The sequence below is a fragment of the Ctenopharyngodon idella genome, chromosome 10 (genome assembly GCF_019924925.1).
Source record: "Ctenopharyngodon idella isolate HZGC_01 chromosome 10, HZGC01, whole genome shotgun sequence".
In the NCBI taxonomy this organism is placed as follows: Eukaryota; Metazoa; Chordata; class Actinopteri; order Cypriniformes; family Xenocyprididae; genus Ctenopharyngodon; species Ctenopharyngodon idella.
In genome coordinates this window covers 963,531-983,375 of record NC_067229.1, presented here as the reverse complement: position 1 = coordinate 983,375, position 19,845 = coordinate 963,531, and the positions used below count along the sequence as shown (strand labels likewise).

General features: G+C 39.5%; 2 protein-coding genes across 3 annotated transcripts; both read right to left on the bottom strand.

Moving 5' to 3' along the window:
* LOC127521751 (trichohyalin) lies at positions 1–7,933 on the bottom strand. Its single transcript, XM_051911167.1, has 2 exons — positions 7,471–7,933; positions 1–1,926 (listed from the first exon to the last, which is right to left on the bottom strand). Exons 1-2 carry the CDS (start codon positions 7,931–7,933, stop codon positions 41–43), a joined length of 2,349 nt encoding a protein of 782 aa, XP_051767127.1. The 3' UTR covers positions 1–40.
* Positions 7,934–7,945: 12 nt separating this feature from the next.
* LOC127521752 (GTPase IMAP family member 4-like) lies at positions 7,946–14,160 on the bottom strand. Of its 2 annotated transcripts, none has more exons than XM_051911169.1 (2): positions 13,464–14,160; positions 7,946–9,312 (listed from the first exon to the last, which is right to left on the bottom strand). In XM_051911169.1, the coding sequence occupies exons 1-2, from the start codon at positions 13,669–13,671 to the stop codon at positions 7,946–7,948; spliced, it is 1,575 nt and encodes a 524-aa protein (XP_051767129.1). In that variant the 5' UTR covers positions 13,672–14,160. The 2 variants fall into 2 exon arrangements, with proteins under 2 accessions (XP_051767129.1, XP_051767128.1); XM_051911168.1 differs by lacking the exon at positions 13,464–14,160 and adding an exon at positions 9,502–10,228.
* Between the last annotated feature and the right edge of the window lie 5,685 nt (positions 14,161–19,845).

The following is a 19,845-nucleotide window of genomic DNA, read 5'->3' as shown; positions in this document are numbered from 1 at the left end:
TGGCACTTAGAGGCTTTTGCATCTGAAGTCTTCAAATGTTTCACATGACATGACATGGCCATTTATCTTTTAGCTCCTTTCTTAACCTCTTCATTTCATATAGTTGTTCAAGCCTCTCCTTGAACTGCTGAGCATGCTGCTCTTTTCTCTTTCTGAAATCATTCAGTTCTTCTTCTTGTTCTCTGCCTTCATCTTGATATTTCTCCTTCATCTTCTCTATTTCATCTTCATGTTTCTGTTTCATTTCATCACCCTCTTTTTCTTCTCTTTCTATTCTTTCTCTCTCCTCTCTTTCTCTTCTTTTTATCTCTTCTTCTTGATCTTGTTTCAGATCTTCAATCATTTTCTCCCATCTCTTTCTCTTCTCGGATCTTCTCTCTTCATCCTCTCGTTTTCTTCTCTCCCACTCCTCTTTCCTCTCTCTCTCCAGCTGCTCATAACGTCTTTTCATTTCATTTCTCTTTTCTTCATATTCTCTCTCCTTTTCTTCTCTCTCTCTTATCTGTTTCTGTCTCTCCTCCTCTATCATCTGTCTTTCTTCTTCTCTGTTGGTTTCAAATTCATTTCTAATATTCTCCAGTTCTTCTTGTTTTTCTCTCAGTTGCTCCTCGTGTCTCTCTTGTCTCTTTCTTTCCTCTTCCTCTCGTTCTCTCATCTGTTTTTTCTTCTCTTCCTCCCATTCTCTCTGCTGTTGTTTAATTTCCTCTTGAATCTCTTTGTCATTTTCAGCCTCTTTTAATTTTCTCTTCCATTCTTCTCTCTCTTTCTCTTCTTGTTCCTTCCTCACTTGTTCCTCTGAATCTCTCTTTTTTATTTCCTCTTCTTGTTTTTTTCTTAACTCTGCCAGGATGCGCTCCTGCTCATTTTTCATCTTTTCTTGATCTTGTTTATGTTCCTCTTCTCTCTTTCTGTCTTCCTCTTCTCTTTCTTTTTGCAGTTTTTCATACTGCAATCTCTGATTTTCAATCTCTCTCTCCATCTCATCTATTCTTTGATCATGTTCAGCTCTTCGCTGTTCTTCCTCTTCAGATCGTTTTTGATCTTCCGTCTCTAGTTTCTTCTGCTCTGATCTTTCTTTCTCCTCAAACTCTCTTCTGAGTGTTTCCTCTTTTCTGCTGAACATTTTCTCCATCCTCACTCTTTCTTCATCTTTTTTATGTTTCTTTTCCTCCAGTCTTTTTCTCATGCTTTTGACTTCCATGTCATATTTGGCTTCTAGTTCTTCAACTTGAGCCTGTTTTTTTCTTTCATTCTCTTCTAGCATTTCCCTTATATTTTCAATGGAGATCGCTGCCTCCTCAAACATCTCATTAGTGAAGTATCGTCCCTCATTAGATTCCTTCAGCTCTTCTATCATGTTTAATAACTCAGTAACTTGTGTCCGATCTTGCGTTTCTCTGTTGTTAAAAGCCAGGAATCTGTTTCCACAGTCACTGATCAGTTTCTTGAGTTCATCATTGTTACTCTTCTCTACATATTGTTCTATTGTTTGTTTTTTCAGTTCATCTCCTCTAGTGAAGAGAACGATGCTGAACTCTGCTGCTTTTGAGCCAAAGATCATCTTTATCATCTCTAAAGTGTCTCTCTCCTCTTGAGTGATTCTTCCCAAACTTAATACAATAATGAACACATGAGGTCCAGGTACAGACAGTGAAATACAGTTCATCATTTCTTCCACCACTTGTTCTTTTGACAGTGTCGTCTCAAAGAGTCCTGGAGTATCAACAACAGTTACTGATTTAACTTCACCAACATATACTTCACCAACTCCCTTCTGACAAGTAGTGGTCACCAACTGTGACCTGGCTTCACTGTGAAACTCATTTTTTCCGAGGATAGTGTTTCCTGTGGCACTCTTTCCACTTCCTGTCCTCCCAAACAGCAAGATTCGCAAACATCCTGAATCCGATAGTGAATCTTCATCACCTGAAAAAGATAATAACAGAGTATAGAGATTAACAACAACTGATTAAATTTGGGACCCTGAGTTTTACAGGGAGCAAAAGCATTCCATGTGAATAGAAATTATATTTCAGTTTTAAACAAAGGCAACTAATTAGCAAACAAAAATAATTCTTATTAATTATTTCAATGGAAAACAAGAACAAGCAAAAAAAAAAAAAAAAAAGCAGAAGGATCTATGTTTTTTGGTCTAGCATCTCTTTTCTTACTAACAAAATCTGTAAATAAACTTTTGTAGCCAAATATTTAATATTGTCTGTTTTGTCATTCATTTAATTCATTTCCCATTGAAGTTACTCAAACGTTGCTTGTTTGCTATTTTGGATGCCTTTTCTCACGTGCCAGGTATCTGGTTATAGTTAAAGGATTAGTTCACTTTCAAATAAACTTTTGCTGATAATTTACTCACCCCCATGTCATCCAAGTTCTTCATGTCTTTCTTTCTTCAGTCGAAAAGAAATTAAGGTTTCTGATGAAAACATTCCAGGATTATTCTCCTTATAGTGGACTGCAATGGCCTCCAAACGGTTGAAGGTCAAAAATTATAGTTTCAGAGCAGCTTCAAAGGGCTTTAAACGATACCAGACGAGGAATAAGGGTCTTATCTAGCGAAACGATCGGTCATTTTCAAAAAAAAAGTGTAAATGTATATGCTTTATATAAACAAATGACCTTAATTTCTTTTCGACTGAAGAAAGAAAGACATGGACATCTTGGATGACATGGGGGTGAGTAAATTATCAGGAAAATTTGATTCCAGCACCCCTTGATGTCTCTGAATGCCTCTTTGAGAAATGCTGATCTTTGCCAAAAAAAAAAAAAAAAAAAAGCAAAACAGGATAAGCTGATTAATAAACAAAAGGTAATGCAAAAAAGATCTTCACTTGCCCCAAATCTAAAGTCAATACAGATTATTACATTTTTTGAAACCACTCAATGTACACATTGTCCCCAATCTACAGTATTAAAATAACACTGTAGCAGTGTTGCAGTTAATTAGATAATTAAGTTGACTGAAGGAAAAGGGGAGAAACAACAAGAACAGAAAAAAGAGACCAGACCAGCAAACACATTTTTTTTTATAATTGTACAAAAGTTGATAGAGAATGAATAGAGATTTAGCTTTATTCAGTTTTATAAAAAAACAACCCAAAAATTATATGAAGTCACCATAATGGTGATCACTGTTCCTTTTGTTTGGGCACTTGGTCCTTGGTTTATAATAAAGTAGTTCTTTCCTTGTGTCACGTATGTTGATCAGCAAGCAAGTGCAACGAAAAAGATTCAATCCAACAGTCTTTATTTACAATCCAAAATACACAGAAGATCACAGAAATCCAAAAGCTAGCTAAACACAAATGTTAACGATGTTAACTCTTAAATACACAGGTAAGATAATTAACAGAACAAGAATCAAGTGCATAACTCGAATAGAAACCATAGTACTAAACAATGATGAGAAAACAAGCTATCGGAACAATGAAAATGAAACAAAAACAGAATATGATCGTTACAGCACATCCCCTTCCAAAAAGGTGCGCCTTGGTTCCGGAGGTGGATGAAGAACCAGAGATGTACTGGAAAATGGAGGAGCAGGCAGAACTGGTTCTCATGAAATGAGAACCAGACACGGCAAAGAGCTATCAGGATGAAATCTCACTCCGGAACTGAAGGAGGGAGGAGCCAGGTTGGAGCCAGAAACCTGACCAAAAGAGGCGTAGCCAGGAGAGGTGGAACTGAATGGCACTGGCAGAGGAGAAGGGAGAGAGAAGTTGGGTGGGACCATCAGCAACAAAGGAGACTTGGATCTGGGTGGAACCAGCGGTGACGAAGAAGACTTGGACCTGGCCGGGACCAGTGCTTGAAGTTGGCCGGTCTTTTGTTTACTGGCATTTCTGTATTTTAATCTGTAGCGTATCCTCACTTTTTCTTGCATACTGGGACTTCTCACGTTTGTGGTACTCTGACCGCCCACACTAACCAAAACCAAATGTTAACAACACCATAAACAGACAGAACTCAGGACTTGAAGTTATATAGTTATTTTTACTTTTTTACTATGTCTGATGTTTTAAATCTGTTGTCCATGATGTGGAAACTCTCAAACTCAAATTCTCCCACTGCCTCCCCCTCCTCTTTCATTGGCTTTTGCTCAGTCTCTCGCAATTTCATTGGCTATTACTCATTGCCACTTGCTAGAGAATATCTAAATATTAAACAGGTTTTAGGTATGTCATAGTGTCTGTGACTAGTCAGAGTTGTGGTAAAAGACTTCTTGTCGCCGACTACAAACATGAAAGGTAATGAGCCTGAGTCTAGCAGTGTGCGGTCAGCTTAAGTCTCTTTGTTTAAAGCGTTACACTGTAAAATAACCTAATCTAGATGCCTAATTGCTGTTTGTTGTGACTGGATTGACATTTTCATAGCACCTTCAGCGACCCAAACAGAGAAGTTGAACTTGGAGAATGTGACATTCTCATTAGCCCCCAAAACCAACAGAGGCCTTTGACTTGCGAGAGCCGCTCCTCAAGAAAGCCAGAGCTGGCTCAGCACCTGGTCTGAGTGGTACCACCTATAACATCTACAAACGCTGCCCTCATCTTCTCCGAAGGTTGTGGAGAATACTCAAATTTATCTGGAGGAGAGGCAAAGTGCCCAAGCAATTGAGGTATGTGAATGGTGTGTAGATCCTGAAAGAAGAAAACTCAGTAGACATCATCCAGTTTAGGATAATATCCTTGCTAAGTGTTGACGGAAAAATCTACTTTAGCATGGCAGCAAAGCACTTAATTGAATACTTCTTGAGGAACAATTACAGTGACATCTCTTTCCAAAAGGGAGCCATCCAAAAAGGTACGAGGCTGCTTGGGGCATACAGGAGTCATCACACAGCTGCTGAGGGTGGCCAGAGAAACCAAGGGAAACTTAGTGGTGCTGTGGTTAGATTTGGTAAATGCCTATGGCTCGATTCCCCACAAAGTTGTTGAGAGTGCTCTGCAGAGGCACCGTGTTCCTGAAGGCATCAGAAAGCTCATAATAGACTATTACAACGAGTTCCACCTGAGAGTCTCAACAGGACCAATAACCTTGGACTGGTGCAGGTTAGGGGTTGGCATCATCAAAGGCTGCACTATGTCAGTCACCTATTTAGCCTGGCAATAAACATGTTTGTCAAATCTGTAGAGCCAGATTGTCTACGCCCAAAATCAAGATCCGGAATCTGCCAACCACCCATAAGAGCCTTTATGGATGACTTGATGATTACAACAGAGTCAGTACCAGGTGCCAGGTGGATACTGAAGGGGCTGGAAAGGCTGATGGGGAGGGCAAGGATATCCTTCAAGTTCAAGGTAATGTGAGTGAGAGAAGTGCTGCGGTACCGTGAATCCTCAGAAGCAAAGGTTACCGGAGCAAGAGTGGCAGTAAGAACAGGAAGGAAATGGAGAGCAGAAGCTGCAGTTGAAGGAGCTGAAAGTGCTGGTGGGAGCAGTTGCTAAGGGAAGGTTTGGACTTGGAAGCCTTGAATTCCCTCGTTTTGGTAATGCACAAGGGAGTGAGAGATGTCAGCTTATCCAAGATGAAATCAGGGCAGTTGTCGAGGAGGTGAGGATGGGCAGAGCAGTAGCGATGAGACAGCTAGGCGACTGGATCAGATGGGATCAGGTGATGGAGCGCAAAATCACATGGAATGATGGTCATTATTGGTGGCGGCATGACCAGGTCCTCAGAACAATAGCCGAAACCATCTGCAATACTCTTAACATCGGCTGAAGGACAGGGCTGAGCAGGAACGCTATTCACTTTGTCAAGGAGGGAAAAAGTCCAACTAGAGAACACCAGAAGGCAACTGGGCTTCTCTTTACTGCACAGGATTGGAGGATGGAAGCAAGAGCAGAGTATGAGGAACTCAGGAGTGACTGCCAAAGAAAAGGTTGGAGAGCCAAGTGTTGGCCTGTGGAGGTTGGGTGTCAGGGCTGTGCAGGGCATACAGGGCACTTGGTATCATGAGAGAGACGGTGACGATGAGAGAGGTGAGAGAGCACTTCACACCACCACAGATGCAGCCGAGAAGTGTCTAGGTGGATTTGGCTAAAAAGGGCAGATCTGTTGGTTGCTGCTAGGGCACAGGCCGGGGTCTGATCAACCCTTGTCAGGTCACCTGGGTGAGAGTGTATGATATTGGAAAGACCCGAAACAACCTGTGACCCCAGGTAATATCAATGATGATATGCCCTAGCATAGCATCGTTAAGATGATTCTGTAAGTAGCAACCACATACACTGCTGAAAAGCAGTGAAAGTATATATAAAGTACAGTAAAATAAAAGCAGGGTATTGTTTACACCCAAATATATATATAAATATAAATAAGTATTGAATACGTTAACATTTTTTTAATTATACAAAGTTCCAATGCAGTAATTCAAAACCTTGTTGTGAAAGTGTTGGGAGCGCTCTTTGCCTCTACCTATCATGAGATGTCCAATACTTGCATTCAGAGGTGGGTAAGCCTTTTTCTAACCTAACAACTGGTTTCAGAAGGATTTTCCAACACCTAAATGTTCCTGTAAGCACCATTGGGGCCATTTTTCACAACTCACAATGATATTCACAAGGAATATCATTCCACCATCAGTTGGCCATGCAAAGGAGCTCCTCACCAGATTTCTGATCAGGGAATCAGAAGAGCAGCCCAAGAACCAAGGAACACTCGGAAGGACCATGCACGATCACCACAGAAAGCTCCATTATTGAAGGTATGTTGAAGCTCATTTGAAGTTTCCACACAACATTTGGAAAGGTCTGGACTACTGTGAGTATTTAGTGTGGTCAGATGAGACAAAAAACGAATGCAACAATACCACATGCCATGTTCGGAGGAGAAATGTCTTTGCATATGACCCTAAAAATACCACACCAACAGTGATGATCTCGAGGTGGAAGCATCATGGTATGGGGCTGTTTCTCTTCTCATGGTACTGGCAGAATCAATATTATTGAAGGGAAGATGAATGGACCCATGTACTGGGAATACTTGAGATAAATTTGTTACCATCCACCAGGAAGATGAGACTTTAGTGGACCTTCCACCAGGACAACAATCCAAAACACACTGCAAAGAAGAGTTTGAATTGGTTCCAGAAGAAGAAAGTAAAGCTGTTAAAATGTCCCAGTAAATCACCAGACCTAAACCCAACAGAGCATTTGTGGATGGAACTGAAGATCAAAATTCACTAGAGAGACCCCCAGAATATTCAAGATTTAAAGTTTGTTCATACAGGATGCACCTTGAAACTGTCATTGCAAAAAAGACTTTTCCACCAACTATTGAATACAATTTCAGTTATTGTGTTCAATACTTGTTTCCTGAATCATTTCCCTTTATTAGACATAGCTTTTTTTATGAATTGGAAAATTATGATTTCTTTGTCTTTGTAGATTTCTTCAGTTAATATTGTCTGTTCAAAATTTTAGTAAATTAATTTAGCTGGTTATTATTTTTACTTACTGCTTGTGTCCTGATCCTCAGGAGTTCCTGTATAAAGTTCATTAGATCTATGTTTTTCTTTCTCCTCTTCTTCTCTTTGTCTTTCCTCTTGTTTCTGTTCCTCCCATTCCTCTCGTTCTCTCTTCATCTCCTCTCGCATCTTTCTCTCATGATCCTCTATGTCTTTAATGTCTCTTTTATATTGTTCTTCTCTTTCTATATATTCCTCTTCTCTTCTCTTTCTCTCTTTATCATGATTCTGTCTTTCTTCCTCCATCATCTTCTTCATTATCTCTCTCTCTTCTTTATGTTTGGACTGAAGAACCTCTCTCTCTCTCTGTCTTCTTTCTATCTCTCGTTTAAGTCTCTGATAATATTCATCCCATGTTTCCTGTTCTATCTTTTTTCTTCTCTCATTCTCTTCCTCTCTTTTTTGTCGTTCCTGTTGTTTCTGTCTCTCCCATTCCTCTCGTTCTCTTTCCATCTCTGTTTTATGTCATTCTTCCCTCTTTCTGAATTCTTCTTCTCTTCTCTTTTTCTCTTTGTCATGATTCTGTCTTTCTTTCTCCATCATCATCTTCATTCTTTCTTCATCTTGTTTAAGTCTCTGATCATATTCTTCTCTCATTGCCTGTTCTTTCTTTCTCCTTCTCTCATCCTCTTCATCACTTCTTTGTCTTTCCTCTTGTTTCTGTCTCTCCCATTCCTCTCGTTCTCTCTTCATCTCATCTAGTATCTTTCTTTCTTGTTCCTCTCTTTCTTTAATGTCTTTTTTATATCGTTCTTCTCTCTCTCTAAATTCTTCTTCTCTTCTCTTTCTCTCTTTATCATGATTTTGTCTTTCTTTCTCCAGTATCATCTTCATTTTCTCTTCCTCTTGTTTAAGTCTCTGATAATATTCATCTGACATTGCCTGTTCTTTCTTTCTCCTATTCTTATCCTCTTCTTCTTTTCTTTGATTTTCTTCTTGTTTCTGTTTCTCCCATTCCTCTCGTTCTCTCTTCATCTCATCTAGTATCTTTCTTTCTTGTTCCTCTCTTTCTTTAATGTCTTTTTTATATCGTTCTTCTCTCTCTCTAAATTCTTCTTCTCTTCTCTTTCTCTCTTTATCATGATTTTGTCTTTCTTCTTCCATCATACTCTTTTTCTCTTCTTCATGTTTTTTCACCAGTTTCTCTTTTTCTTTCTTCAGTTTTTTCACTGTCTCTGTCAGAATCTTCTTTTCTTTTTCTTGTATTTCTCTTTCCATCTCTCTGAACATCTTACATGAGTAGTAACTATCTCCATTTTCTTTCACCATGTCATCTATCTTCTTCAGTAGATCAGACACCTGTGTTCGGTCTCCAGTCTGCTTATTATTGAACACATGGTATCTGTTTCCACACGCTTCAATCAGATTCATCAAAGGACATCCAGGTTTTCCCAGATACTGTTTAATAGTTTTGTCATTCAGGTCATCTCCTCTGGTGAAGAGCACCATGGTGAACATTAAAGATTTTTCACCAAAAGTCTCTTGGATGATCTTTACTGATGTTGCTTCTTCTTGAGTGAATCGTTGTCCTAAATTGAGCACAATGATGAACACATGTGGTCCAGGCAAAATCATGGAGATGCAGTTGGTGATTTCTCTCTGGACCTTCTCATTAGTAAGTTCAGTATCAAACAGTCCTGGAGTGTCGATCACAGTAACGTGACGGCCGTTAATTTCACATGTTTCTCCTTGACTCTCTTTAGTAACTGATTCATGAGCTGTGTCCGATATAAATGCCCCTCTTCCTAAGATGGTGTTTCCAGTTGAACTCTTCCCAACTCCAGTTCTTCCCAGCAGCACAATCCTCAGATCATCTGCTCTCTTTCTTGCATCTAAAGATCAAATAAAAATTAAAAACATTATATTGAATTTTAAGTGAAAATTGTCAACAATATTTAGAGAGAGTAGACTCAGTTCAGCTCCTTAAACAACAACAACAAAAAAATATTATATTGTAAAATATTAGATTGCAATACGTTATTTTATCTATTGAGGGCTACTTGCAATAGTTTATGACTTACTGTTTTGGTGAATGCACTCTGAAATTTGCTCTTTTGTACTGACTGTAAAAAGAAAGTATGGATCTATGACAACATAACACCCAAAACTGACAATTATATCATCATATACCCACATGTTGATACAAACACTTATAATTGTCTTTTTTCCTACTGAATACAAAATGGGATTTTTAGCACAAAGTTCAGGCTGCTTTTTCACGATACAAATGTGGATAGTGATTTTACTATGAAGCATCAAAAAGGAGAAACACCACAAAAAATGTACCATGACAGTACCATAAAAGTAGTTCACATGCTGTACTGTAAGTTATCTAAAACATACCATAGCTTTGTATAAAAATAAAAATAAACAAACCAAGTGTAAAAACATGCCCAGTTTTGGTATGAAATGGTAATGAAATGGAATGGTAATGATAGCAGAATTATCATTTCTTGGGTGATTTATTATCATTAAATCATTATTATCATTATCATCATGGGTGATCAGTGACAGTCTAACAACAGTAACAGTATTTCTCAAACAGTGTCTGAAGACTGTATTCAGCTGCATACTTTTTGCATGTCTTTTTGTCAGTGACTGATACTCTATTCAAAAATATCTAGTTCCCTTTCTGTTGCTCACTTCGACGTTGTGTCAGATGAATTAGACATGAGACCCAAACACCTCTGACATATTCAGAAAAGGCCAATTAAGTTGGCATTTGTGGAATTTGCATGCCTGGCCACTCGCCCGGATATATATGGGTATAACAGGAGGCCAGCACGCTCCACACATTCTTCAGCTTTGTTCTTCGGAGCCAAAGCATTATGCCTCTATTGATGAGAAGCGTACCTATTCACCTCACCTGCTGCTGGATCCATAGAGCACATTTCAGTGTTCTCTCTCTCTCTTGAGGGCACAGATAATTGTGAGGAGTTCCCACGGGTGCTTTGCTGGCAATATAAGAGAAGCAATTACCTTTTATAATAAGGAGCAAATTCCACTAAAAGAGCTTCATGGATCATGTCTTTTAAAGATGCTGTTCCGTCCATATCCTTCTGGATGCAGTTGATATCTCTCTCCCATGGACGGCCACGAGCTGAGACAGCATTTGTGGATGGCTCATCTTCTCACTGTGAGAGTATGGCCATGGGAATGTTGCAGTCGCAACTCTCGTACTTTTACAAAAGGCAGAGAGACACCTCAGCTTCTTCCTGTCCTGGTCTTTCTACCTCCTGGTACAAAGCCTTGGCTGCGAGCACTCAGGACAATCTGTGGGTTACAGTGGGACAGTTTCAGCAGGGACAATCCCCGCAGGCCTCCCATTCCTCCTTGTGTCCCCCCGGTTTGTGTTTCTGGATGAGTTAGGTGGTTCCCCTGTGGGGAAACTTAATATCTAATTCAGAGCTTGAGAGGAAGATGAGCTGTCCATTGCAGCATCGGAGGGTGGGCTTATGCCTTCTGAGGCAGAGGACTTGGCTGGGCTTCCGCCCTCAGGTTTGTTGGCCCAGTCTGAGGCTGGCACCGAGTTGGCAGCCGTGCTTACCCGGGCAGCTGCGAACATTGAGCTGGACCGGAATCCTCCACCATGCTCCGAGGGCTCGCGATTGGACAATTAGTTTGCTGCAACCTGGAGGAATCATCCGAGGCTCCTGTCCAAGGCATGTAAAACGCTGCTGGAAGAGCCAACTCTGTCCTGCATGCAATGGCTATCCTGCAAGTCTACCAGGCCAAAGCATTAAAAGATCTGCACAAGGGTATTTCTGACCCAGAAGTAATGCAGGAACTGTGTTCCTTTTGGGCTATTTGATAATAGGTTGCGGTGCAGGCCCTGGGTCGGGCAATGTCCACATTGGTGGTCCAGGAGCACCACCCATGGCTAAATCTTGCAGAGATGCAGGATGTTGAGAAAGCCCCCATTGCCCAAGGTGGCCTCTTCAGCGCACAGCAGTTCTCGGCAGTAAAAAAAAAAGCAGACAGAGACCATCAAACATATCCTGCCTTGGCGTGAGTCCACTTCCAGGGAAGCCAGACCCCTGAGGTCTCAGGCCCTGCCTGATCGTCGTCAGGGCCGGCCTCCTGCGAAGACTGCATCGGCCCTGCCTCAGACTGGACTGGCAGCCAGACCCCAGTTGTCCTCACGCAGGCAGGTGGCACCATCAAAAACCCACACAGGGCTTTGAAGAGACCCTGAGACTGGCGACCAAGGAATGGAGAGACTGCTGACCCACTTGCCCCAGGACTGGGGACAGGTCTCACTCCTGTCAGAGGGGGAAGTGAATTTTCTTTCAGGGCCAAACACCACAAGTCATACGGCCCTTACATGGTAATAAAAAGCAATTTCCTCTTTCCCTGTTAAATTTCAAATATCTGATGTCCTTGGCCCTCGTCACAATGACGGCCACGTATCAGAAATTTGCACCAGAACCTCTGTGGATGGAAATTACTTCCCACGTTCTGAAGCATCAGACCTGTACACAGTTAAGTTTGACAAGCTGCAAAGAAGCACAGCTACTTTCACTGTCACTAACCTCTGCCACTGCGAGCCTCCGGACCAAGGTAGGTGCTCTTGTACATCATTCGTCATGGTCTTTAAGGGGTGCCAATCCTCCTGACATGGCGTGCCTTGCTCCACCTCACCGCAAGCTTCCCACCTGACATTCTCCCTTTGGTGGCACTCGTTTAGGCGTGTAGCTAGTGCTTCTCAACCCGTCACTAGGTTGGCTATTCAGGACAATTCAGCTCAGCTACATGATCCAGTTTTCCAGGCGCCCCTCCAAATACAATGGTATCCTTCTCACCTCAGTGCGAGGCGAGGACGCTGCTGTCCTGCAGACAGAGATCGCAGTCCTTCTAGCAAAGGACGTGATAGAGCCTGTCACTCTGGCCGAGATGAAGAAAGGGTACTACAGCCCATACTTCATCATACCCAAGAAGGGTGGTGGGTTAAGACCAATCTTAGACCTGTGAGTATTGAATTGGGCCTTACACAAGCTCCCCTTCAAGATGCTTATGCACAGACACATGCTCACGTGACAGACTCCAGGATTGGTTCACGGCGATAGACCTGAAGGACGCATATTTTCATGTTTTGATCATTCCTTGGCACAGATCATTTCTACGATTCGCCTTCAAGGGATGGGCATACCAGTACAAGGCCCTCCCGTTCGAGTTGTCTCTGTTTCCTTGCATCCTTATTAAAGTCACAGAGGCTTAACTACCTCGATGACTGGCTAATTCTAGCTCATTCTCGGGAGTTGGTATGTGCACACAGGGACTAGGTCCTTCAACAGCTAGTCAACTGGGAGAAGAGCATCCCCTTGCAACTCTTTTCTCAGTGTGGAGTTGGACTCACCATGATACCACGTCACCATGTCATCATGATCGTCTTTCAGAAGATCATGTCTGGACTTTGCACAGGTGCTTGAATCTGTTCAAGCACAAGACAGTGGTTCCTCTTAAATATTTCCAGAGGCTCCTAGGGCATATGACACCGCAAGCCACTCATGTTCTGGGGTGACCTCAATCAGGCAGCAGATGTGCTCGCACAACAGGTTACACTCTACGGAGAGTGGAGACTCCATCCCTAGGTGGTCCAGCTGATCTGGAGTCGATTCGAGGAAGCACAGGTAGACCTGTTTGCTTTCCAGGAATCCTCCTGGAAAGCATGTTTGGGTTTTCCAAGAATTACCCCTAGTGTCTAACTTATTTGACACAACATCTCATTCCCTCCATCAGGGAATGGAGGTTACAACAGTAACCAAGACATTTTTTATGTACAAACATTTTAGAAACTTTTCAACCTAAACAAAACAGATCAGTAAAAAGAATAAATAACAGTTCAAGTCACAAAGTAGTGCTACTAATTTTTCTCCCTGTAATTTTCTGTCTCTACTACACTGTAACTATTAAATGACAAAAATAGTAGTCCATGAGCATATTCTTAAAGGTATTATCCAGAAAAAAAAAAACTTTGACAAACCTCCTCCATCACTTCCTGTTTTTTTGTTCTTGTTGAGTTTTCCATCCTCATTGAGGTCAGAATCCTCTTTGTTGTCTCTTTGGACTGAACCTCCAGATCTGGCTGGATCTTCATCCACTGATGTTCCATCATCTTTATCCTCATACCTGTCACAGAAGATAAATTCTTCATGTTCTTCTTTGAGCATCTCCTCTGTCCTTCTCAACATCTCAGAGCGCCATCCTGGGTTTCTTGTATCAAACTGAAGAAGTTCTCCTCTATATTCCTTTATTAAATTATCAATAGTGTTATTCCATATCTTAAAAGGGAATATTGATGTGCCTGTCTCTTCATCAGTAGTCAGCACTATAGTGTGTTTAATGGCCTTCTCACTGAAGAGTTTCAGCACAGTTTTCACTCTGTTTCTGTCCTCCTCACTGAAGTCCTTATACTGCAGTACGAGTACAATCACATGAGGTCCTGGAGCAGACCGAGACACACACTCTCTCACTCCCTGTATTATCTCATGCTCTGAGAGATGTGGCTGGAGCAGGTGAGAAGTGTTGATGACTGCGATGTGTCTCTTCTCCACCGTTCCACTGATTCTCACACTGTGCTGCTGTAAATAAGATGAAGGAACTTCACTATCAAACGCTGCTGTTCCCAGTATAGTGTTTCCAACTCTGCTGTTTTCTGATACATTCTTTCCTAGCAGAACAATTCTGACTGAAAAAAGCAGACACACACACACACATACACACACACACACACACACACACACGTTGGGTTTCCATATTCTATAGACAACATTTTTTTTATACTGTACAAACTGTATATTATATCCCCTACCCCTAAACCTACCCATCATTTACATTTTCAAAATACTCCATTTAATATGATTTATAAGCTGTTTTCCTCATGGGGACCAAAAAATGGCAGTATAAGGTCAAAATTTACTGGTATTACTATCCTTGTGGGGACGTTTGGCCCCCATAATTTAGGGAATACCACACACACACACACACACACACACACATTTATGTCTGGTTCGCTATCTTTGTGGGGACTCTCCATAATGATTTTTATACTGTACAAACTGTATCTTCTATCCCCTACCCTAACCTACATTTTTAAATTTTCAAATAAGCATAATTTAGTATGTTTATTAATCAATTTCCCTTGTGGGGACTGCTGGCTGGTCCCCACAATGTAGGTGATCTCAGGTTTTACTATCCTTGTGGAGACATTTGGTCCCCACAATGTAGGTCAAACAATATCACTGACACACACACTCACACACACACTGCAAACCAAAACTGGACCAATCAGCTGTGAGCAAAGTTGGATTTGTTTGGATTTGTCAAACTGAAACTTACTATGTAACCAGTAGAGTTTGTCCAACTGGCTTGTGTTTGTGCAACAGCCCTCAGGGGATATTTTGAGATTTGGAAATGAGATTGTTTAGAAAATGAGGAATTTTTTTGTAGCAGAGTTCTCTGACTCTATCTGTGCCAGCATTTTTTTTTTTTTTTTCACAAATTCACAAATTTTTATAAATATATATTTTTTTAAGAATATGTGAACATACAATATATCAAAAGAATGTGTGCTTTTAAACAAACAAACAAATAACATTTTATTCTTGCTTCATGTAATCGTTGGTGCCAAACTCTGCAGGGCTGCGATCTTCCATTAAAGTTTTACACATCTGAGTGAGACCAATTTTAGGACTAAAAAAAACATTTTATAGCCCCTAGCTGGAAAACATCATGCATCATGTAATAATCATTTGCATTTACTGAACATAATGTTGTTTTTCTCTGACACAAATCTGTAATATACGACTGTTTGTCTGTTTCTCACACAAACCTAATGGAACTGGTTTCACAAGTCTTGGAATACAGCACATAGTGTAGTTGTTTGTACAAGTTTGATTATTTTTAATCATAAAATCAACATCCATTTTTGCAATATAAAAACCAGCAGTTTTGGCTGTTTTGTGTTCAGCAAAAGAAAACATTTTAAAACAACTTGATAGTGAGTAAACGATGAGATCATTTTCATTTTTGGGTGAACTAATACTTTAACTGATACAACACTGAATATTGTGCAATGAAATGTTTACATAATTTAAGAGATTTACCCATAATGTTTTATAAAAAGAACATAAATATTTCAAGTTGACACTGGCTGTTAAGCCACATCTAGTGTTTGCATTATATTTACTTACTGTTCAAATGATCAGATTCTGGATTACTTCTATCTGCTGCTGGAGGGGATCACACACACAGAAAGAGAGAGAGAGAACAGATGGTTTAGCATTATAAATTAATTACATTTGTGCACTGAAAGTTTTTGTCTTCACAATGTTTGCAATAATAACTGAGTACAGAACAGTGCTGATGATACACAGGTCAACACAAATTCAGTTGGTGACATTACTTTGAGATTTTCCTTATCTTCAGTACAGTGTATGTCAAAATTACACTTCAACTCATAATGATCTATAAAGAATAAAAAAGAATCGGCTACTATCACAAGTCAACTGAATCACAGATTAATAGAGGAAGCCTCACGTACATCTCTTCTGCAAAAGACCATCAGCAACACAGAAAAAAAAAAGGATTAATGTCCAACAACGAGCACAAAAACTTCTTTAACCGAGCAGCAGATCTCCTATAAGATTTTGTCAAAGTGAATTGGTTATTTTAAGTAAAGCAGTAATCCTAGATAACAGATTTGATGTGTATTGAAAAGTTTTATATGTAAAAAATGTGAGTTGTTGCCTTTCACGTCGTTATAAGTTTCTTCCTGGTGTTCAATGCCACTTTAAACGTAAATGTAAGTGCGCAGTGAAATATCATTCAATAAACTAAACAAAGTAAACAATTGCCTATTGGTGGTTAATATTTCATAAATACTTCAGAAATCATTGAGGAAACTGTGATACATATATTTGTATATTTGATTCTTACCTGAACTTAATGCCATTTCAACACCGACACCTTCAAATCAAAATTGAAAGAAAAACGCTCATCTGTGACACACCTGCAGACAGGAACACAGAGCCCTGGGGCTTCAGCAAACATAACAAACAACCCATTAATCTAACAATTATGATGATTAATCGACTCGTCATTGATTATTTCACAGATTAATCAGAAGGCTTTGATCAATTATTCAGCTTTTGCAATTAGTTAAAATATTGAGTTATACCTATTCTAACTAATAAACAGAACAAGGAAATCACTTCAGCTTTTGAAAATGTCTCTTTAAGGAATTTCAAGCCAACTGAACAGACCGATCTCCTTCAGGTCTTCTGTACTCCTCAGAAGTATTCAATAGTCAAACTGCTACAATGACTGACACAGTGTCTTTATTAAAGGGTCAGTTCACCCAAAAATGAAATTTCTGTCATTAATTCCTCACCCACATGTCGTTCCACACCCGTAAGACCTTCGTTCATCTTCAGAACACAAATTAAGATATTTTTGACGAAATCCGAGAGGTATATGACTCGTTCATAGACAGCAATATAATCAACACTTTCAAGGTCCAGAAAGGTACTAAAGACATCGTTAAAACAGTCATGTGACTGCAGTGGATCAACCTTAATGTTATAAAGAGACGAGAATACTTTTTGTGCGCAAAAACAAAACAAAAATAACCACTTTATTCAACAATCTCTTCTCTTCTGTGTCATTCTCATACGTTGTTTACGTCCAGCGCTTCCAGGTTCTACGTCAGAACGGCGACTCATTATTGGCCGACGCTGTTCACGTGATCAGCACGATGCATGCGTGTGATACTGATGCAGAAGCCGGCCAATCATGAGTCTGCGTTCGGACACAGAACCTGGAAGCGAAGAAAACAACTTCTATAAAAGTGAATTATATTTCCCTTATATTACCAAATATTTAAAATACTAACAATAGTAAAATTTATAATAAATACCATAATTGAAAAATTAAAAAAAAAAACACATGGTACATTATTATAGGGTTTAATGCTGTGTATATGTGGGTGAGGTAATACTCACACATCCAGTTGTTTCTGATATCATGTTTGAGGGATGAAAACTCATCGGGGTGAAAAAAGATGCAACAAACCCTCCTCCATTTTCGATACCATAGGAAACAAACAAAAGAAAATTGTGTTGTAAAACACCCCCTTTAACCCCCTGACAGCTGTTCGACCCCAGACAGTGTTTTTTCAAACAACACAATATTGCATGCCTAAAATTTATTTATATTTTGTGCATATTTTTATGTAAAATGGGAACATTATATGTAATATTTACTTTAAAGGGGATCTGCATTTTTCCCCCCATTTTTATTCATGGAAAATGTGCCATTCTTAAGTGGAAGATTTCTGCCACCTGCTGGAAAACACTTTTCAAAAATGAAAATTACATGATATTACCACTATAACCACTAGGGGAGCACACATGGGCTCACTTCCACCCCCTAATTTACAGTGCATCTGGAAAGTATTCACAGCGCTTCACTTTTTCTACATTTTGTTATGTTACAGCCTTATTCCTTATCCCCAAGTGGCTGCTTATGTACACTTATCACACACACACACACACACTTATAATGATAACTGGCAACAATCATCAATCAATCATTCATTTCAGTTGTAAATTAATAAATCAATTAATCAAATTACATCTATAAAATCTTTTTGACTCAAGCTTCTTAACATCACTTAATAAGAAAAAGATTACAAGGTAAACAAACATCACAAAGACAGAACTTTAAGTAATAAAAAACATTAACATTACCAGACATCTATTTTTTCAGCAAGCCAGAAAAAGGCATGGATATTATCATAAACACATAAAACAAGTTAAAACTGGAATACATTGATCATGTTGTGTTATACATGCATTAAATTTGGATAATGGCTTGCACTGAGACATATATAATATAATGTGCTCTGTCCTGAACATGCCATATATACAGACGTGGACAAAATTGTTGGTACCCTTGATAAATATGAACAAAAAACCTGTGAAAATAAATCTCCATCAACATTTTGTGTTGGTTTTGATGTTTTGTTTTGGATTATTGTCCTGATGGAAGATCCAACCACGGCCCATTATTGGATTTCTAGCAGAAGCGGTCAAGTTTTGATTTTTTATCTGTTGGTATTTGATAGAATCCATGATGCCATGTATCTGAACAAGATGTCCAGGACCTCCAGCAGAAAAATAGGCCCTCAACATTAAAGATCCAGCAGTATATTTAACCGTGGGCATGGGGTACTTTTTATCCATGTGTGCACCAAACCCATCTGGTGGGTTTGCTGCCAAAAAGCTCTTTTTTTAGTTTCATCTGACCATGGAAGCCGGTCTCGTTTGAAGTCTTGTCTGACAACTGAATATGCTGGAGATTGTTTCTAGATGAAAGCAGAGGATTTTTCTTGAAACCCTCCCAAACAACTTGTGGGGATGTAGGTGCTGTTTGATCATTTTTTTTAGAATCCACCATGAACTCTATTTTATTTTTTTTCTTATGTTGCATGCCCTCCTCTAGAACCCCCGCCCTCCCTCCTCAGTTGGATTCTCTTACGGTGTGAGGACACGCCTTCCCGGAGGGGGCGATATGTTAGTTATATTTAGTCGGTGTCTCCCTCCTTCATTGTGTTTTTGGTTTAGTCCGTGACCTAGTTTCTCCCCAGTCAGTCTAATTAGTAATGTCATTCACCTGTGCCTTGTTAATATCTCCTCATGTGCTCTAGTATATATTGTCCCTGTGTCTTTCAGTTCTTTGTCCGATCTTGTCAATGTGTACATGTGTGATTGTGTTTGTAAAGAGTTTCCTGAGATTCGTTATTAAAGATCCTGTTTCCTGTTTTTCCTCGTCTTCGTGAGCTTCATCCTATACGTTACATGACAGCACTATTATAAAGCGGTAATGTTTAAATGTTTATTCAATTCTAATATATGTATTTATTTTATTGTCATCTCACATGGATCTGCTTTTTATCCTTTTTGTAACAGGACGTTTTCTATGCTATAATTTCTATAATAAAATACATATGTGATATCTTATTAAATAATTAGCATCAAACAAGGGTTTCTGCAGGTTTCATCAAATCTAATTTAATGCTTTTTAATGCGATTTTTTTAAATTTTTAATGCCATATATATATATATATATATATATATATTCGTTAGATGACATCATATGGCAATTAGAATATTCATTGTCATTAAGTTGCATTTGCATTCTGCCAAGTGTCAGCCCTTTACATTTGTTTGCTTTTCTGCTGCTACTCTTTGTGTTCACATAATGTATTTTAATACAGCCAAAATCACACTAAAACTATTTCATCTATTTATTTTTCTTTTTGTTGTCAGACAATATAAATAGTGACTGAAACGCGGCCCATTAAG